The 19,304-nt window shown below is 48.9% G+C and overlaps 3 protein-coding genes across 6 annotated transcripts in view; 2 read left to right on the top strand and 1 right to left on the bottom strand.

Annotated features, from left to right (window-relative positions):
* Positions 1-19,304, bottom strand: part of LOC143955522 (uncharacterized) — a 433,055-nt gene that overhangs the window by 257,613 nt on the left and 156,138 nt on the right. The gene's annotated exons all lie outside the window — the stretch shown is intronic.
* LOC143955385 (uncharacterized) overlaps positions 1-19,304 on the top strand; it is a 146,480-nt gene that overhangs the window by 20,413 nt on the left and 106,763 nt on the right. The gene's annotated exons all lie outside the window — the stretch shown is intronic.
* LOC143955609 (uncharacterized) lies at positions 13-17,464 on the top strand. Its single transcript, XM_077465698.1, has 5 exons — positions 13-7,571; positions 8,753-8,869; positions 9,070-9,204; positions 9,293-9,416; positions 11,180-17,464. The coding sequence occupies exons 1-5, from the start codon at positions 7,488-7,490 to the stop codon at positions 13,021-13,023; spliced, it is 2,304 nt and encodes a 767-aa protein (XP_077321824.1). The 5' UTR covers positions 13-7,487; the 3' UTR covers positions 13,024-17,464.

The following is a 19,304-nucleotide window of genomic DNA, read 5'->3' as shown; positions in this document are numbered from 1 at the left end:
GAATGTGACGTAAAGGGGGACTGAGGACACTGCTGTAAAGGGGGACTGTGATGTGAAGGGGGGCAGTGTTCTCGGTCCACCTTCACATCACAGCTTCCCCCCATTACATCAATATTCTCTGTCCCCTTTACATCACAGTCCCCCCTTTCCTTTAATGTCCTCTGTCCCCCTTCACATCACAGTCCCCCTTTACATCAGTGTCCTCAGTCCCCCTTTACATCAAAGTCCCCCCCTTACATCAGAGTCCCCCGTCAAATCATAGTCCCTCTTTACATGAGTGTCCTCAGTCCCCCTTCATATCACAGCCTCCCCCCCCCATTACATCAATGGCCTCCATCCCCTTTACATCACTCTCCCCCTTTACATCACAGTCCCCCTTTCCTTTAGTGTCCTCTGTCCCCCTTCACATCATAGTCCCCCTTTACAATAGTGTCCTCAGTCCCACCTTCACATCACAGGCCCCCGATACATCAGTGCCCTTAGTCCTCCTTCACATCACAGCTTCCCCCCATTACATCAATGTTCTCCGTCCCCTTTCACATCACAGTCCCCCCTTTCCTTTAGTGTCCTCTGTCCCCCTTCACATCACAGTCCCCATTTACATCAGTGTCCTCAGTCCCCCTTTACATCAAAGTCCCCCCCTTACATCAGAGTCCCCCGTCAAATCATAGTCCCTCTTTACATGAGTGTCCTCAGTCCCCCTTCATATCACAGCCTCCCCCCCATTACATCAATGGCCTCCATCCCCTTTACATCACTGTCCCCCTTTACATCACAGTCCCCCTTTCCTTTAGTGTCCTCTGTCCCCCTTCACATCATAGTCCCCCTTTACAATAGTGTCCTTAGTCCCACCTTCACATCACAGCCCCCCGATACATCAGTGCCCTTAGTCCTCCTTCACATCACAGCCCCCCCAATACATCAGTGTCCTCAGTCCCCTTTTTCATCATAGCCCCCTCCCATTTACATCAGTGCTCTTAGTCCCCCTTCACATCACAGTCCCCCATTAACATCAGTGTCCTCAGGCCCCCCCTTCACATCCAACCCCTCTCGCCTTTAGATTAGTTTCCTCAGTCCCCCTTCAAATCACAGCCCCCCCCCCTTTACATCAGTGTCCCCAGCCCCCCTTCACATCATAACCCCCTCCTCCTGCCTCACTATTTTCTGTTGACGCCACCTATCACAGCAATGGGCCAATAGTGAGTTTTAGGAGGTCAGAGGGGGTGGAGTTGACCCTTCTGACTGAGAAGGTGTCTGCATATTGGAGTGCCATAAACTGACAAGGAACCCGAGGTGGCGGCCCCTGGGGCCAGCTATTTCCATACATGCCAATTGTCCCGGATAAGCCCCCCGTCCTGCCTTTATCTTTGTCCAGGGCCATGTCCTGGGATTGCAGCATCACATGCGCATCAACTCAAAAAGGCATTGGTTGTGGGGCTGTGAGTGGATGGTCCCGGGATATCTAGTGGTGGGGTCTGGGAAGGACCAACCTATAAAGTTGGTGTCTTTTTCGAGAGGGTGAAATGAAGACCGTCGGTAGGAATAAAAGTGTCCCGGGATCCGGGACCATATTGTTGGAAGGGATAGTATTTTGCACTCAAAGTAAACATTTCCTAAAGAGATATTGGGCCCACCAGACCGCGGAAAGTCAAAGCCCCCTCTGGTTCTGGGTGGTGCCCCTGGATATACATTCTACTCTCATTTTATTCATGAGAAAATCTGTTTGTATTTTAAGTTTGAAATGGAAAGCTTTAGTATGTAATCCACTACGTCTAATGGATTCAGCTTACAATAAAGATTATTCTGTGTTTTTACTTCTACAGACTTTTACACACTCCCCCCTCCCCTCTCCTGTGTGACTGTGTCTCTGCAGTCTCTCCCCCCTCCCCTCTCCTGTGTGACTGTGTCTCTGCAGTCTCTCCCCCCTCCCCTCTCCTGTGTGACTGTGTCTCTGCGGCCTCTCCCCCCTCCCCTCTCCTGTGTGACTGTGTCTCTGCAGCCTCTCCTCCTCCCCTCTCCTGTGTGACTGTCTCTGCAGAATCTCCCCCTCCCCTCTCCTGTGTGACTGTGTCTCTGCGGCCTCTCCCCCCTCCCCTCTCCTGTGTGACTGTCTCTGCAGCCTCTCCTCCTCCCCTCTCCTGTGTGACTGTGTCTCTGCAGTCTCTCCCCCCTCCCCTCTCCTGTGTGACTGTGTCTCTGCAGTCTCTCCCCCCTCCCCTCTCCTGTGTGACTGTGTCTCTGCGGCCTCTCCCCCCTCCCCTCTCCTTTGTGACTGTGTCTCTGCAGCCTCTCCTCCTCCCCTCTCCTGTGTGACTGTCTCTGCAGAATCTCCCCCTCCCCTCTCCTGTGTGACTGTGTCTCTGCGGCCTCTCCCCCCTCCCCTCTCCTGTGTGACTGTCTCTGCAGCCTCTCCTCCTCCCCTCTCCTGTGTGACTGTGTCTCTGCAGCCTCTCCCCCCTCCCCTCTCCTGTGTGACTGTGTCTCTGCAGCCTCTCCCCTCTCCTGTGTGACTGTGTCTCTGCAGCCTCTTCCCCCTCCCCTCTCCTGTGTGACTGTGTCTCTGCAGCCTCTCCCCTCTCCTGTGTGACTGTGTCTCTGCAGCCTCTTCCCCCTCCCCTCTCCTGTGTGACTGTGTCTCTGCGGCCTCTTCCCCCTCCCCTCTCCTGTGTGACTGTGTCTCTGCAGCCTCTCCCCTCTCCTGTGTGACTGTGTCTCTGCAGCCTCTTCCCCCTCCCCTCTCCTGTGTGACTGTGTCTCTGCGGCCTCTTCCCCCCTCCCCTCTCCTGTGTGACTGTGTCTCTGCAGCCTCTCCCCCCTCCCCTCTCCTGTGTGACTGTGTCTCTGCAGCCTCTCCCCCCTCCCCTCTCCTGTGTGACTGTCTCTGCAGCCTCTTCCCCCTCCCCTCTCCTGTGTGACTGTGTCTCTGCAGCCTCTCCCCCCTCCCCTCTCCTGTGTGACTGTGTCTCTGCAGCCTCTCCCCCCTCCCCTCTCCTGTGTGACTGTGTCTCTGCAGCCTCTCCCCCCTCCCCTCTCCTGTGTGACTGTGTCTCTGCAGTCTCTCCCCCCTCCCCTCTCCTGTGTGACTGTGTCTCTGCAGTCTCTCCCCCCTCCCCTCTCCTGTGTGACTGTGTCTCTGCAGTCTCTCCCCCCTCCCCTCTCCTGTGTGACTGTGTCTCTGCAGCCTCTCCCCTCTCCTGTGTGACTGTGTCTCTGCGGCCTCTCCCCCCTCCCCTCTCCTGTGTGACTGTGTCTCTGCCGCCTCTCCCCCTCCCCTCTCCTGTGTGACTGTGTCTCTGCCGCCTCTCCCCCTCCCCTCTTCTGTGTGACTGTGTCGCAGCCTCTCCCCCCTCCCCTCTCCTGTGTGACTGTGTCTCTGCGGCCTCTCCCCCCTCCCCTCTCCTTTGTGACTGTGTCTCTGCAGCCTCTCCTCCTCCCCTCTCCTGTGTGACTGTCTCTGCAGAATCTCCCCCTCCCCTCTCCTGTGTGACTGTGTCTCTGCGGCCTCTCCCCCCTCCCCTCTCCTGTGTGACTGTCTCTGCAGCCTCTCCTCCTCCCCTCTCCTGTGTGACTGTGTCTCTGCAGCCTCTCCCCCCTCCCCTCTCCTGTGTGACTGTGTCTCTGCAGCCTCTCCCCTCTCCTGTGTGACTGTGTCTCTGCAGCCTCTTCCCCCTCCCCTCTCCTGTGTGACTGTGTCTCTGCAGCCTCTCCCCTCTCCTGTGTGACTGTGTCTCTGCAGCCTCTTCCCCCTCCCCTCTCCTGTGTGACTGTGTCTCTGCGGCCTCTTCCCCCTCCCCTCTCCTGTGTGACTGTGTCTCTGCAGCCTCTTCCCCCTCCCCTCTCCTGTGTGACTGTGTCTCTGCGGCCTCTTCCCCCCTCCCCTCTCCTGTGTGACTGTGTCTCTGCAGCCTCTCCCCCCTCCCCTCTCCTGTGTGACTGTGTCTCTGCAGCCTCTCCCCCCTCCCCTCTCCTGTGTGACTGTCTCTGCAGCCTCTTCCCCCTCCCCTCTCCTGTGTGACTGTGTCTCTGCAGCCTCTTCCCCCTCCCCTCTCCTGTGTGACTGTGTCTCTGCAGCCTCTCCCCCCTCCCCTCTCCTGTGTGACTGTGTCTCTGCAGCCTCTCCCCCCTCCCCTCTCCTGTGTGACTGTGTCTCTGCAGCCTCTCCCCCCTCCCCTCTCCTGTGTGACTGTGTCTCTGCAGCCTCTTCCCCCTCCCCTCTCCTGTGTGACTGTGTCTCTGCATCCTCTCCCTTCCCCTCCCCTCTCCTGTGTGACTGTGTCTCTGCATCCTCTCCCTTCCCCTCCCCTCTCCTGTGTGACTGTGTCTATGCAGCCTCTCCCCCCTCCCCTCTCCTGTGTGACTGTGTCTCTGCCGCCTCTCCCCCTCCCCTCTCCTGTGTGACTGTGTCTCTGCAACCTCTCCCCCCTCCCCTCTCCTGTGTGACTGTGTCTCTGCCGCCTCTCCCCCCTCCCCTCTCCTGTGTGACTGTGTCTCTGCAGCCTCTCCCCCCTCCCCTCTCCTGTGTGACTGTGTCTCTGCCGCCTCTCCCCCTCCCCTCTCCTGTGTGACTGTGTCTCTGCAGCCTCTTCCCCTCCCCTCTCCTGTGTGACTGTGTCTCTGCAGCCTCTCCCCCTCCCCTCTCCTGTGTGACTGTGTCTCTGCCGCCTCTCCCCCTCCCCTCTCCTGTGTGACTGTGTCTCTGCAGCCTCTTCCCCTCCCCTCTCCTGTGTGACTGTGTCTCTGCAGCCTCTCCCCCCTCCCCTCTCCTGTGTGACTGTGTCTCTGCCGCCTCTCCCCCCTCCCCTCTCCTGTGTGACTGTGTCTCTGCCGCCTCTCCCCCTCCCCTCTCCTGTGTGACTGTGTCTCTGCAGCCTCTTCCCCTCCCCTCTCCTGTGTGACTGTGTCTCTGCAGCCTCTCCCCCCTCCCCTCTCCTGTGTGACTGTGTCTCTGCAGCCTCTCCCCCCTCCCCTCTCCTGTGTGACTGTGTCTCTGCAGCCTCTCCCCCCTCCCCTCTCCTGTGTGACTGTGTCTCTGCAGCCTCTCCCCCTCCCCTCTCCTGTGTGACTGTGTCTCTGCCGCCTCTCCCCCCTCCCCTCTTCTGTGTGACTGTGTCTCTGCAGCCTCTCCCCCTCCCCTCTCCTGTGTGACTATGTCTCTGCAGCCTCTCCCCTCTCCTGTGTGACTGTGTCTCTGCAGCTTCTCCCCCTCCCCTCTCCTGTGTGACTGTGTCTCTGCAGCCTCTCCCCCCTCCTCTCTCCTGTGTGACTGTGTCTCTGCAGCCTCTCCCCTCTCCTGTGTGACTGTGTCTCTGCAGCTTCTCCCCCTCCCCTCTCCTGTGTGACTGTGTCTCTGCAGCCTCTCCCCCCTCCTCTCTCCTGTGTGACTGTGTCTCTGCAGCCTCTCCCCCCTCCCCTCTCCTGTGTGACTGTGTCTCTGCAGCCTCTCCCCCCTCCCCTCTCCTGTGTGACTGTGTCTCTGCAGCCTCTCCCCCTCCCCTCTCCTGTGTGACTGTGTCTCTGCGGCCTCTCCCCCCTCCTCTCTCCTGTGTGACTGTGTCTCTGAAGCCTCTCCCCCCTCCTCGCCTCTCCTGTGTGACTGTGTCTCTGCAGCCTCTCCCCCCTCCTCGCCTCTCCTGTGTGACTGTGTCTCTGCAGCCTCTCCCCTCCCCTCTCCTGTGTGACTGTGTCTCTGCAGCCTCTCCCCCCTCCCCTCTCCTGTGTGACTGTGTCTCTGAAGCCTCTCCCCCCTCCCCTCTTCTGTGTCTCTGCAGCCTCTCCCCCCTTAACTATGCTGCTGAGTTCAGGTTCAAATGTTCTATAGGGAAATAACCCTCCTGAGGTTATATTCAAGGGCTCTATGGGGAAATTACCCTCCTGAGGTCAGGTTTGAGGGTTCTATAGGTAACTTACCCTCCTGACGTCAGTTTCAAAGGTTCTCTTGTCAATTGTCTTTCACCTTCACAGGCTATATAAGGCTGGATTCACACTAATGCGTTTTTTGGTGCATTTTGCAGAAATGCAGGGAATTTTTTTAACATGGGTTCCTATGGAACGCGTTCATATCAATGCATTTTTGGAAAGGATTGGGGGACATTTTTTCACGCAAAATGCAGCGTCTTGCATGTATTAGGCTTCAATCAAATTCAGTCCAATCCAGAGCACAAGTACCGTGTTTTTACCCAAATTTTTACGCAATTTGCGTTATACACTGTATATAGTTGGTTGCTAAGGAGGGGGCCGGGAAGCTGGCCGCCATGTCCTTAAAGGGGTTGTAAAGGTAAATGTTTTTTCACCTTAATGCATTCTATGCATTAAGGTGAAAAAACATCTGACAGTCCCGGCGCCCTCAGCCCCCCCGTTTTACTTACCTGACCCCTCGAAAGTCCCACGCTCGTCCCCCGACATCCTTTCCACCGTTCAGCCTGGCCGCTGATTGGCTGGAGTGGATGGATGGAAAGCAGCGCAGCCATTGGCTCGCGCTGCTGTCAATCACATCCACTGACGCGGAGCGCCAGAGCCGCTATAGCCTCCGGCTGTATCACGGGAGCGTGCCCGCAGATGCTTCTCACCATGCGAGGGAGCTCGCATGAACGTGAGAAGCATCTGCGGGAGGAAGCAGAGACAGCCGCCGAGGGACCCCAGAAGACCAGGTTCGGGGCCACTCTGTGCAAAACGAGCTGCACAGTGGAGGTAAGTATAACATGTTTGTTATTTTAAATAAAAAAAAAAATTCCCTTTACAATCCCTTTAACAACCGTTGCTTGTTCGTCCCCTCCCTTTCCTGACCTGCCAGGCTGCATGCTCTGATAAGTGTCTGGCATGGATTTTGGGGGGGACACTATGCCATTTTTTTTTTTTTAACTTTGGCATGGGGGTCCCCTCTGAATCCATACTAGACCCAAGGGCCTGGGCCCACGCTGTTTTTTTTCACAATTTGTTTTTAGATGGCAATTATATTTTTTACATTCAGTTGTCAGCGGGGAAGCCCACTGACAGCTGATGACTCATCTGTTGTTAAGGACGCGACGGCCACATTCATGGCCTCTTCCTTAGCAATCAGCTATATACAGTGTAGCAGAAAAATTCAAAAACGCAAATCGCAGTAAAAACACGTGTCCAAAAACGCAACGAGCACATCAAAAAGCACTGGAGAAACGTTCAAAAGCAACACGTAAAGATGTGAATCAAGCCTAAGAAGGGGGGGGATCTTTTATTTCTTCAGTAATCAAACAGCATCTCTAAATTGGGAAGACCAGCTTCAACTTCATTAAAATTGCTATTTCCAACATCAGTCAGTAATGTTTAGATTACGAAAAATAGGGATGTATACAGTTAGCGTAATCTCCACAAGATGGCAACATCCATTATTTTTAAGTGGAACGTACTGGTACTGGTAGGAAAGGGTTGTGGATAGGAAATAAAGTAAGGGGGGAAACAGGAAGTGATGTCAGATACAGACAGGAAGTGACGTCAGGTACAGACAGGAAGTGATGTCAGGTATAAATAGCAAGTACCGGGTGAGGGAGTCGGGAGGAAGTACCGAGAAGACGTTGCTGGAACTGGCAGCAGAGGAGGTAATAAGATATTATTTTATATATACACCCAGTAACCCCCCCGTCATGTCCATCCTCTTCCTCCATAGTCACTGTGACTTCTTTTATCTCCAACGGATGATGATAATATGCAAAATCAGAAGTGAAAATTTATACCTTCATATGTTTACAAATGACATCTAAATATAGAGCAATTTTCCCATCTATGTGTTAAGAGATGCTGTAATATTATTATTATTATTATAGCATTTAAGCAATGATGGTAATGTAGGGTGTCCCCGAAAACAGCCGCTGGTCTTGAATAGTCCTGTTTCACCCCAGACTTTTCTTCTCTATCATCGACTCAATAAGAGTCTAAGGGTATCTTTTGTATTTTTAAATTTTTTAAAAATTGGATAGGTATGGGGGGGTGGAGGAGGCATGGGATACCCCAAAGGAACCAAAGTAGCTGAGGACTTTTCTTGCTATGCTGGTGGAGAACTTTCACAGAGTCACTATTTGCTAAGAGAAATGCTTTGGATTTGCCTCTGGGTGAAACTGGTAGCGGCACATAGGGCACAGGACTTGGGTCAGTACTCACAAGGCTTCAGGATCATCAGCTGCCACCTTCTGACATCCACTAGGCAGACTCAAACTCACAATACAACAACCACTGGCCCCTATTCCATCCAGCCTCTACTGGGTATCCTCCAGAGTGCTCTTCCAGACCATATGTGAGAAACCACAGATTTTAGGGAATAGGCCTCTCCAGCCTAAGCTTTGGTAGGGACCTCGATGATCTCCATACAGCAGCTCAGTAGACTGCCCAGAAGGGATTCCTCTGGCAAGGCTAACCCAGGATCCAAGACCCCTATGCTCTAGTGCCTCAGGGTATTTATGGCTTCTCCAACTACCTTCTGGACAGACCTTTCCAGGAATTGGCTGGGTTCCTGTAAATATTCAAGCTGCTCTCCCACTGTAAGAACCTAGAACCTTCCATAGTGCAGGGGGAAGCAATCAGACCTTTGTCCCCAGGCTAGAGAAATAAACCTCTGCTCCACTGAGTACAGAGGAGCTACACTCAATTTGCCTAGCAACCTGCACTAACAAGGAGGGTGCTACAATAATGTAGTAAAGGAAGCAATCTGAGATGTTGAAACTATGGAGGACATTTTTCATCCCAGTACAGTCCAGATAATGCTCAGTTTATTATCCGTCTACAGAGAGAAACATCTTATATAGACAACGTGACCACTTCAAAAATGGATGAGGACCGGAGTCACATGACCGAGAGGATAATAAACCTCACCCTGGAGATCATCTACCTGCTAACCGGAGAGGTGAGGAGGATTCTGGGAGGTCACATGACATCACTCTTATCTCTATTAATAAAACACAGACCTGACTGGAGAGGTGAGGAGGATTCTGGGAGGTCACATGACATCACTGTTATCTCTATTAATAAAACACAGACCTGACCGGAGAGGTGAGGAGGATTCTGGGAGGGTCACAATTTTAATCTTTATCTTTTTTAATCTAGAGTTTTTCTCCTGTGAAGTCTGGTGACCAGGCGACCATCAGAGTGCCTTCACCTCACTCCCCGAAACCTGAGAGAAACATCCACAGAAAGATCCTAGAAGTCACCAAGAAGATGATGGAGCTGCTGACAGGAGAGGTGAGGAGGATTCTGGGAATTCTGGGACATTATCCAGTAACAGACAAGGGATGTGTCTGGATGGTGACTGTATCATTGTGTGTGTCAGGTTCCTATAAGGTGTCAGGATGTCACTGTCTATTTCTCCATGGAGGAGTGGGAGTATTTAGAAGGACACAAGGATCTCTACAAGGACGTCATGATGGACAATCAGCCGCCCCTTACATCACCGGGTAAGAGGAGACTACTTTAAAGCTGAAACAGCCAGTAGAGTAACCAGAGAAATTTTAATTGAATAAATAATTTGTCCATGTTTAAGCAGTTGGATAGAAACATTTAATGTCTTATCAACATAAGGACATTTCTGCCCATACAAAACATTGTAGATTTATCTATAACCTAATGTGACAAACGCATAAAGAGCAAGAATTTATAACATTTGGTATCCAGTCCAATTTTTTTCAACAAATGAGGAGGAGATACTGTACACCATATGAAAGGTCCATCTCCATTCCTCAATATAACGTCATGTTCCCAACAAATGAGGAGGAGATACTGTACACCATATGAAAGGTCCATCTCCATTCCTCAATATAACGTCATGTTCCCAACAAATGAGGAGGAGATACTGTACACCATATGAAAGGTCCATCTCCATTCCTCAATATAACGTCATGTTCCCAACAAATGAGGAGGAGATACTGTACACCATATGAAAGGTCCATCTCCATTCCTCAATATAACGTCATGATCCCAACAAATGTGGAGGAGATACTGTACACCATATGAAAGGTCCATCTCCATTCCTCAATATAACGTCATGTTCCCATGAATGAGGAGGAGATACTGTACACCATATGAAAGATCCATCTCCATTCCTCAATATAACGTCATGTTCTCAACAAATGAGGAGGAGATACTGTACACCATATGAAAGGTCCATCTCCATTCCTCAATATAACGTCATGTTCTCAACAAATGAGGAGGAGATACTGTACACCATATGAAAGGTCCATCTCCATTCCTCAATATAACGTCATGTTCTCAACAAATGAGGAGGAGATACTGTACACCATATGAAAGGTCCATCTTCATTCCTCAATATAACGTCATGTTCCCATGAATGAGGAGGAGATACTGTACACCATATGAAAGATCCATCTCCATTCCTCAATATAACGTCATGTTCTCAACAAATGAGGAGGAGATACTGTACACCATATGAAAGGTCCATCTCCATTCCTCAATATAACGTCATGTTCCCAACAAATGAGGAGGAGATACTGTACACCATATGAAAGGTCCATCTCCATTCCTCAATATAACGTCATGTTCCCAACAAATGAGGAGGAGATACTGTACTCCATATGAAAGGTCCATCTCCATTCCTCAATGTAACGTCATGTTCCCAACAAATGAGGAGGAGATACTGTACACCATATGAAAGGTCCATCTTCATTCATCAATATAACGTCATGTTCCCAACAAATAAGATGGGGGTATTCCTCAGTAAAATGATGCAATCGATGTATGTATACTTTTTCTCTTCTTATGTTAGTGTTACTACTGCTCCTGATTTCATAGTGAAGATCTTGTAAAACATTAACTCCTAGACCAGAGTTTCTCAACCAGGGTTCCATGGAAGATGGGTTCCTCCAGAGGTTGTAGGGGTTCCTTCAGCATTGAGCAATTTCTGCCTCTCAGATAAGTTCCCACTGACACCATTGATCTTTTTGGCTATCTGTAAGGGGGTAATTCTTCCCAATGACCACAAGTGTAAGGAGCGTTCTTCCCACTGATCATCACACTAATAATGCATCATGAGTTATAGATATGGTCATTTTTTTAGTAGGGGTTCCCCAAGACCACAAAGTTATATTGAGATTTCCTCTGTGTTGAAAAGGTTGAGAGAGGCTGTTCTAGACTAACACACATGACTTCTGACTTTGAATAATTGCCCATTTTTTTTATGAATAAATGTTTTTTTGACCAACAGATTCACCTGACGTTTTGAATACCTCGGAAAGTCATCCAATTTTACCCCTTGAATGTAAAGAAGAAGAAGAAGATGATGATGATGATGATGATGACCTCACACAATGTTCTCTGGATGTAAAACCCGTTTCTTACAATTTCCCTCACAGCCATTGCCATACGGAAGAATTACCAGCCCCCTCTAATGCTGAGGAATTGTCTTTTAGGGCACGCGCTATTGAGACGAATGTCCCTCCGGGTTTTCCCGGTGTAGATCGATCTCCAGATATGTCTCATCCCAAGCAATCCAGGAAGCGTCCGTTTTCGTGTTCGGAATGTGGCAAAGCTTTCATGTGGAAATCGGATCTTCTACACCACCAAAGATATCACACCGGGTATTATCGCTTTTCGTGTTCGGAGTGCGGGAAACGCTTCAGTTCGAAATCGCTCCTCCTTAGACATCAACGTTCCCATTCTGGAGAGCGCCCCTTTTCATGTTCTCAGTGCGGCAAATCTTTCATAACCAAATCGGATTTGGTGACCCACGTGAAGGGTCACATAGGTCTGAGACCTCATGCGTGTTCAGAGTGCGGCCAGTCCTTTACCAACAAAGCTAACCTGACGATACACCTCAGGTGTCACACGGGGGAGAGACCCTTCTCGTGTTCAGAGTGCGGGAAGTGTTTCGCTCGGAGGGCCACCCTCAGGATACACCAGAGGACACACATGGATGAAATCCCAAACGCGCGAAAATCCGACCGAGGTACTGACGCAGGCGAGCGACTGTTTTCCTGTGACGAGTGCGGAAAACGTTTCAGGAGGAACTCGTGTCTTACTAAGCATTTGCAATGTCACATTGGCAAGGGGTCGGCGTCGTGTCCGGTGTGTGGGAAATGCTTTGAAACCGAATCCGAGCTCTGTGCACACCAGAGCGTTCACGCTGCGGAGGGGATCTTCTCCTGCTCGGAGTGTGGGAAATCATTCACAGACGTATCGCAGCTGGTGGAGCACCAAAAACTTCACCCCCATAATAAAAAACCTTTTTCATGTTCGGAGTGTGGGAAATCCTTCCCGAAGAAATGGAAGCTTGCCATGCACCAGAGAACCCACACCGGCGAAAAGCCCTTCCAGTGTCCTGAATGCGGCGCAAGCTTTTCAGAAAAAGGAAGCCTTCGCGACCATTTGAAGCGCCACACCGGCGAGAAGCCGTTTTCCTGCCCAGAGTGCGGGAAGCGTTTCGCCCTAAAAAAAGACTTCCTCCAGCACCTGAGGATCCACAAAGAGGCACGCCCTTTCTCCTGTTCGGAGTGCGGGAAATGTTTCGCTCGGGAAGAAGAATTGCTTCAACACCAGAGAAGTCACGCCGAGGAAAGTTCTTTCTCCTGCTCAGAGTGCGGGAAATGTTTCAAGGACAACAGCCGCCTCCTGAGTCACATGAAAGAGTGTCCTATCGTATGTTCGGAGTGCGGGAAATGTTTTTCACGGAAAGGAAACCTCATCGCGCATAAGAGGATTCATGCTGGAGTGCGTCCGTATTCGTGCTCAGAGTGTAGGATAAGTTTCAGTCGGAAGGAGCACCTTGTTGCACATCAGAGAAGGCACACGGGTGAGCTTCCTTATTCTTGCTCCGAGTGCGGGAAATCTTTTCGCATAAAAGCAACTCTTATGACGCACGAGAGAGTTCACACGGGCGAGCGCCCGTATTCTTGTTCAGAGTGCGGGAAATGTTTTAATCAAAGAGGACATCTGCTTAAACACCAGAAAGTTCATACGGGAAAAAAATTTCCTTTTTCGTGCTTGAACTGTGAGAAGTCGTTCAGCAAAAAATCCGAACTTGATCTTCACCAGAGATATCACGATCTTTGATTGGGGGGGGGGGATTTTTTACATAAAACAGGAAGTGCGAATTACATAGCTGATCCATCTAACCTTCAGATCCGTTTTCATTGAAAGTTCTGGTCTGCAGATTTGCAAAAATGCAGCAAAATCTATAAAAAAGGAAGTGGACTCCAAAGGCTCCAGGAATGGCTTCAGCTCAGATGTTCACCCATGGAATACAACCCCCACCCCCCGACAGGTTTCACCCTTGTGGGACTTACTTGTAAGTGATTAAGCCCCATAAGGGCAAAACATGTTAGTGGGTTCTTCCATGGGTATGTAATTTAATAAGAAATTGCTTCAGCTCGGTTCTCCACACATCGATGTAATTAAGGAGAAATGGCTTCACCTTGGCTCTCTATTTGTGCAAGAACCCCCCCCCCCCCAACATGTTTCAACCAAAGTGGGGCCACACAGCTTCCTCCTGTGAGTGCTGACCACAAGAAAATGGCGCCCGTCCACACCCAAAAGCTCAGCACACCACAAGTATGTATTTAATGAGAAATGGCTTCACCTTGGCTTCAGGTCGGTTCTCCACACATGGATGTAATTAACCGCTTCATGTCCGCGCTATAGCCAAAAGACGGCTACAGCGCAGACGCTATCTGCCGGGAGCGCGTCCCTGGACGTCCTCCCTTTAACTTCCCCTCTTCTTCCCTTTAACTTCCCATCGGGGAAGTTCTGTGCTGCCCGTGTCCCCCGGACACGGCCAGTCACAGATCGCTGTAAATGGCCAATCACAGCGGCCGTTTACAGCGCGATCAGCGTGCCCAATTAGAGATGATCTCATATGTAAACATATGAGATCATCTCTCATCGCCAGCTCTCCCTCCTCACACAGACAGAGATGCAGCGGTTTGTGTAAAAAAATAAATAAAAAAAATAAAACAAAAAGTGCCCATCTGTCCCCACTGCCACCTGTCATCAGTGCCACCTGTCCTCAGTGCCATCTGTCCCCAATGCCACGAATAAGTGCCATCTATCATCAGTGCCACCTGTCATCAGTGCCACATAGTGCCATGTGTCATCAGTGCCATATCAGTGTCACGCATCATCAGTGTCACATATTAGTGCCATCTGTCATCAGTGCCACGTATCAGTACCATCTGTCATCAGTGCCACCTGTCAGTGTCACGTGCCATCTGTTATCAGTGTCACGTGTCATCAATGCCAGGTATCAGTGCCACCTGTCATCAGTGTCACGTGTCATCAGTGCCACATATTAGTGCCATCTGTCAGTGCCACGTATTAGTGCCATGTCTCATCAATGCCACATGTCATCAGTGCCACGTATAAGTGCCATCTGTCATCAGTGCCACATATTAGTGCCATCTGTCAGTGTCACGTGTCATCAGTGCCACATATTAGTGGCATTTGTCATCAGTGCCACGTCGGTGTCACGTGTCATTGTCCTGGTGCTCCAGGGCCTTCAAAAGTGTAATACATAGTCAAGAAGTTAGATGTGTAATTTATGCTCCTAGAACACTTGATGGCGCTCCCTGCATGTTGGGCCTCTCTATGTGGCCAGGCTGTGGAAAAGTCCCACACATGTGGTATCGTAATACTCAGGAGGACAATTTTGTGGAAAAAATTTAAATAAAATAAAAAATCTTAATTTTGCAAAGAATTGTGGGGAAAAATGACAACATCAAAAAATTCACCATGCCTCTTACTAAATACCTTGGAATGTCTACTTTCAAAAAAGGGGTCATTTGGGGGGTATTTGTACTTTCCTGACTTGTTCGGGTCACAAGAAGCGAGATCGGCCACCAGTACATCAGATGTGATCAATTTTGTATGATTCGCATCACAGCTTGTAGACTCTCTAACTTTCACAAAGAAAAAATAATATCCACTAATTTGGATTATTTTTACCAAAGATATGTAGTAGTATATATTTTGGCCAAAATTTATGAAGAAAAATTAATAATTTGCTAAATTTTATCACAGAAACAAAGAAAAAAAAATTTTTTTTCAAAATTTTCGGTCTTTTTTCATTTATAGCGCAAAAAATAAAAACCCCAGAGGTGATCAAATACCACCAAAAGAAAGCTCTATTTGTGGGGAAAAAAAAGGACAAAAAATTCATTTGGGTACAGTGTTGCATGACTGAGTAATTGTCATTCAAAATGTGAGAGCACCGAAAGCTGAAAATTGGTCTGGGCAGGAGGGGTGTTTAAGTGCCCAGTAGGTAAGTGGTTAAGGAGAAATGGCTTCATCTTGGCTCTCTATTTATGCAAGAATCCCCTCCCTCAACATGTTTCATCCAAAGTGGGGCCACACAGCGTCCTCCTGTGAGTCCTGACCACAAGAAAATGGCGCCTGTCCACACTCAAAAGCTCAGCACACCGCAAGTATGTAATTTAATGAGACATGGGTTCAACTTGGCTTCAGCTCGGTTCTCCACCCATGGATGTAATTAAGGAGAAATGGCTTCACCTTGGCTCTCTATTTGTGAAATGGCTTCAGTTGGCTATCTGCCCGTGGAAGAACTCCCCCTCCCTCAAAATGCGTTTCACCCTTGTGGGGCTCAATTTATCTAGATTAAGAAACAAAACATGTTGGGGGGTTAAAGTTCTTCCATAGGTGGAGAGACAAAATGAGGTAATTTCTTATAAATTACACGTTACATACCCATGGAAGAACCCGCTTCCCCCTTATGGAACTTAATCAACTACAAGTTAGCCCCACAAGGGTAAATTAAGCTCCACAAGGACGAAATTCATTGGGGGGAGGGCGGTTGTTCTTCCATGGGTGGGGAGCTGAGCTCAACACCTATGATTAAGCCCCACAAGGGCAAAACATGTTGGGGGGTTCTTCCAAGGGTGGAGAGCCAAGCTAAAGCCATTTCTTATTATTTGCATACCTAAGGAAGAACCTGCTAAAGCGTTTCGCTCTTGTGGGGCTTAATCGCCTATGATTAAGCCCCACATTAAGGGGGAGGGGGGGTTCTTGCATGAATAGAGAGCCAAGGTGAAGCCATTTCTCCTTAATTACATCAATGGGTGGAGAACCAAGCTGAAGCCAAGGGGAAGCCAGTTCTCATTACATACTTGCGGTGTGCTGAACTTTTGAGTGTGGACGGGCGCCATTTTCTTGTGGTCTGGATGAAGCTTAAATATAGTTAGAGAGCCAAGGTCAAGCCATTTCTCCTTATTCATGCAAGAGTACCCCTCCAACATGTTTCACCCAATGTGGGGGTTAATCACTTCATCCAGTTTGGATGAAACATGTTGGAGGAGGGGGTTCTTGCACAAATAGAGAGCCAAGGTGAAGCCATTTCTCCTTAATTACATCCATGTGTGAAGAACCCAGCTGAAGCCATTTCTTATTAATTACATACCCATGGAAGAACCCACTAACATGTTTCGCCCTTGTGGGGCTTAATCGCCTACAAGTAAGTCCCACAAGGGTGAAACATGTTGGAGGGGGTTGTATTTCATGGGTGGACAGCTGAGCTGAAGCCATTTCTTATTACTTACCCATGGAAGGACCTGCTAAAGTGTTTCACCCTTTTGGGGCCCAATCATCTACAAGTAAGCCCCACAAGGGTAAATTAATCCCAACAAGGGCGAAATACATTGGTGGGGGGGGTCTTCCATTAGTGGAGAGCCAAGCTGAAGCCATTTCTTATTACTTACCTATGGAAGAACCTGCTAAAGCATTTAGTCCTTGTGGGGCTTAATCGCCTATGATTAAGCTCCGCATTGGGCAAAACATGTTGGGTGGGTGTTCTTTCATGGGTGGACAGCCGAGCTGAACACCTATGATTAAGCTCCACAATGGCAAAACACGCTGGGGGGTTCTTCCATGGTTGGAGAGCCAAGCTGAACCCCCTAAAGTGTTTAACCCTTGTGGGGCTTAATTGCTGTTTAAGCTCCACATTGGGCGAAGACATGTTGAGGGGGGCTCGTGCACGAATAGAGAGCCGAGGTGAAGCCATTTCTCATTAATTACATGCATGGATGGAGAGCCGAACTGAAGCCATTTATTATTAACTACATATCCATTAAAGTACCTGTTAACACATTTCGCTCTTGTGGGGCTTAATCACCTATGATTAAGCCCCACATTCTGCAAAATACATTGGGGAGGTTTTTTTGCACGAATGAAGAGTCAAAGTGAAGCCATTTCTCATTTAATTACATACTTGCGGTGTGCTGAGCTTTTGGGTGCAGATAGGCACCATTTTCTTGTGGTCTGGATGGAGTTTGAAGAGCCAATATTGGTCCTGACTAGACGAATCTATGGTTAAGCCCCATAAGGGTGAAACGTATTGAGGAGGGGGTTCTTCCACAGGTGGCGAGCAGAACTGAAGCTATTTCTCATGAATTACATACTGGTGGTGTGCTAAGCTTCAATTTAAATAAATATGAATAAAAAGTATAATTTTGATTACAAATAGCCATAAAACCGAACATTTAAAACACATTGGCTGATGTATTCTTTGAAGTTTTTTCTTTCTCTGTATGCAAATATAAAGGTCTATCTGCTCCTTTAGTCACATATGTTAAAATGTTGTCACCATATGTCAAATTATGAAAGATGATCACATGTAGAAAAGCGACGCGTTTCAACTATGGCAAAAAATTTCTGCAGGGGTGAAGAAGTGCTAGATTTATTTTTTAATCTCATACTTCCAATACAATAAAATGGGTCACCTTTTATGCATAATGATACAAGAACAGCTTACGTAGCAGAGACAAGATATACACATGAAGTTGGCCAACCCATAAAAACAATGGTGTCCAGCAAGTTGTCACAGGTTCCACCCAGGGAAAAATCCCAAGGATCACCACGGAGTCCCCTCAGGTGAGTAAACTGTAAAAAATATATTGGAAAAGAACCCATTGGTTCAAGCCCTTCCTAATTAATATACAGTAGATATCAATGGGCATACGATCAACTCAAAAGCCATCCAAAATCTCAACTGAATGAGGGTCAAGAGGCAAAGAACTCGATCTTCTCCATGTAAATTATTATCCATAATGCTGGTGAAAATAGGTGTTCCATAGTTCCATCTGAGACAGTTAGTAGTCAGCACCATTACCTGTGTCCCAGATCAGAAATACCAAGCAAATAGGGAGGGACAACACTCATGTGAGACCCATAAACCATGTGGGGCTTAATTGTCTGCAGTGTGATGGGCTTTTCGGTGCTGTTTTCTTGTGGTTGATGGAGCTTGAAGAGCCCAAATTTGTCCTTAACAGATGAATCTACGATTAAGCCCCACAAGGACGAAACGCCTTGGAAAGTTCTCCCATGGGTGGGGAGCAAACATTTGGTGCCACGTGTCAAGACTGGTGCCAAAAGGACGTCTGTGGGGAGGAAGACAATTGCTTCCTACATCCTGGCTTTTGATCCCCATCATTTCCAGGTGCAGTGAAGTCATATCTGCTGTGCCATATGGTAGGTGAGGTTGAAAAACAAGTCCATCAAGTCCAACCGATGTGAAACATGTTGTTTCAACCTATGTCGTTCCATAGTTCCATCCGAGACAGTAAGTAGTCAGCGCCATTACATGTGTCTCAGACCATAAATACCCTGTAAATAGGGAGGGACAACACTCGTGTGATGCCCATAAACCATGTGGGGCTTAATCGTCTGCGATGTGCTGGGCTTTTGAGTGCGGACGGGAGCTCTTTTCTTGTGGTTGATGGAGCTTGAAGAGCCAAAATTTGTCCTTAAACTGATGAATCTACGATTAAGCCCCACAAGGACGAAACGCCTTGGAAAGTTCTTCCATGGGTGGGGAGCAAACATTTGGTGCCACATGTCAAGACTGGTGCCAAAAAGGATGTCTGTGGGGAGGAAGACAATTGCTTCCAACATCCTGGCTTTTGATCCCCATCATTTCCAGGTGCGGTGAAGTCATATCTGCTGTGCCATATAGTAGATGAGGTTGAAAAACAAGTCCATCAAGTCCAACCTATGTCGTTCCATAGTTCCATCCGAGACAGTAAGTAGTCAGCGCCATTACATGTGTCTCAGACCATAAATACCCTGTAAATAGGGAGGGACAACACTCGTGTGATGCCCATAAACCATGTGGGGCTTAATCGTCTGCGGTGTGCTGGGCTTTTGAGTGCGGACGGGAGCTCTTTTCTTGTGGTTGATGAAGCTTGAAGAGCCAAAATTTGTCCTTAAACAGATGAATCTACGATTAAGCCCCACAAGGACGAAACGCCTTGGAAAGTTCTTCCATGGGTGGGGAGCAAACATTTGGTGCCACATGTCAAGACTGGTGCCAAAAAGGATGTCTGTGGGGA

Source organism: Lithobates pipiens, unplaced genomic scaffold (assembly GCF_037356315.1).
Source record: "Lithobates pipiens isolate NorthernLeopardFrog02 unplaced genomic scaffold, aLitPip1_a1.2 Scaffold_35, whole genome shotgun sequence".
Lineage (NCBI taxonomy): Eukaryota > Metazoa > Chordata > Amphibia > Anura > Ranidae > Lithobates > Lithobates pipiens.
The sequence above is the reverse complement of the archived record's forward strand: the minus strand, read 5'-3'. Positions and strand labels throughout refer to the sequence as shown.

Bases quoted from the DNA above. Each gene is read 5' to 3' on its own strand.
- LOC143955609 (XM_077465698.1), top strand. From the start codon at position 7,488: ATGTCAGGTATAAATAGCAAGTACCGGGTGAGGGAGTCGGGAGGAAGT. The intron at 8,870-9,069 runs GTGAGGAGGATT...TTTTTAATCTAG, and splicing joins TCTACCTGCTAACCGGAGAG to AGTTTTTCTCCTGTGAAGTC. The intron at 9,205-9,292 runs GTGAGGAGGATT...TGTGTGTGTCAG, and splicing joins TGGAGCTGCTGACAGGAGAG to GTTCCTATAAGGTGTCAGGA.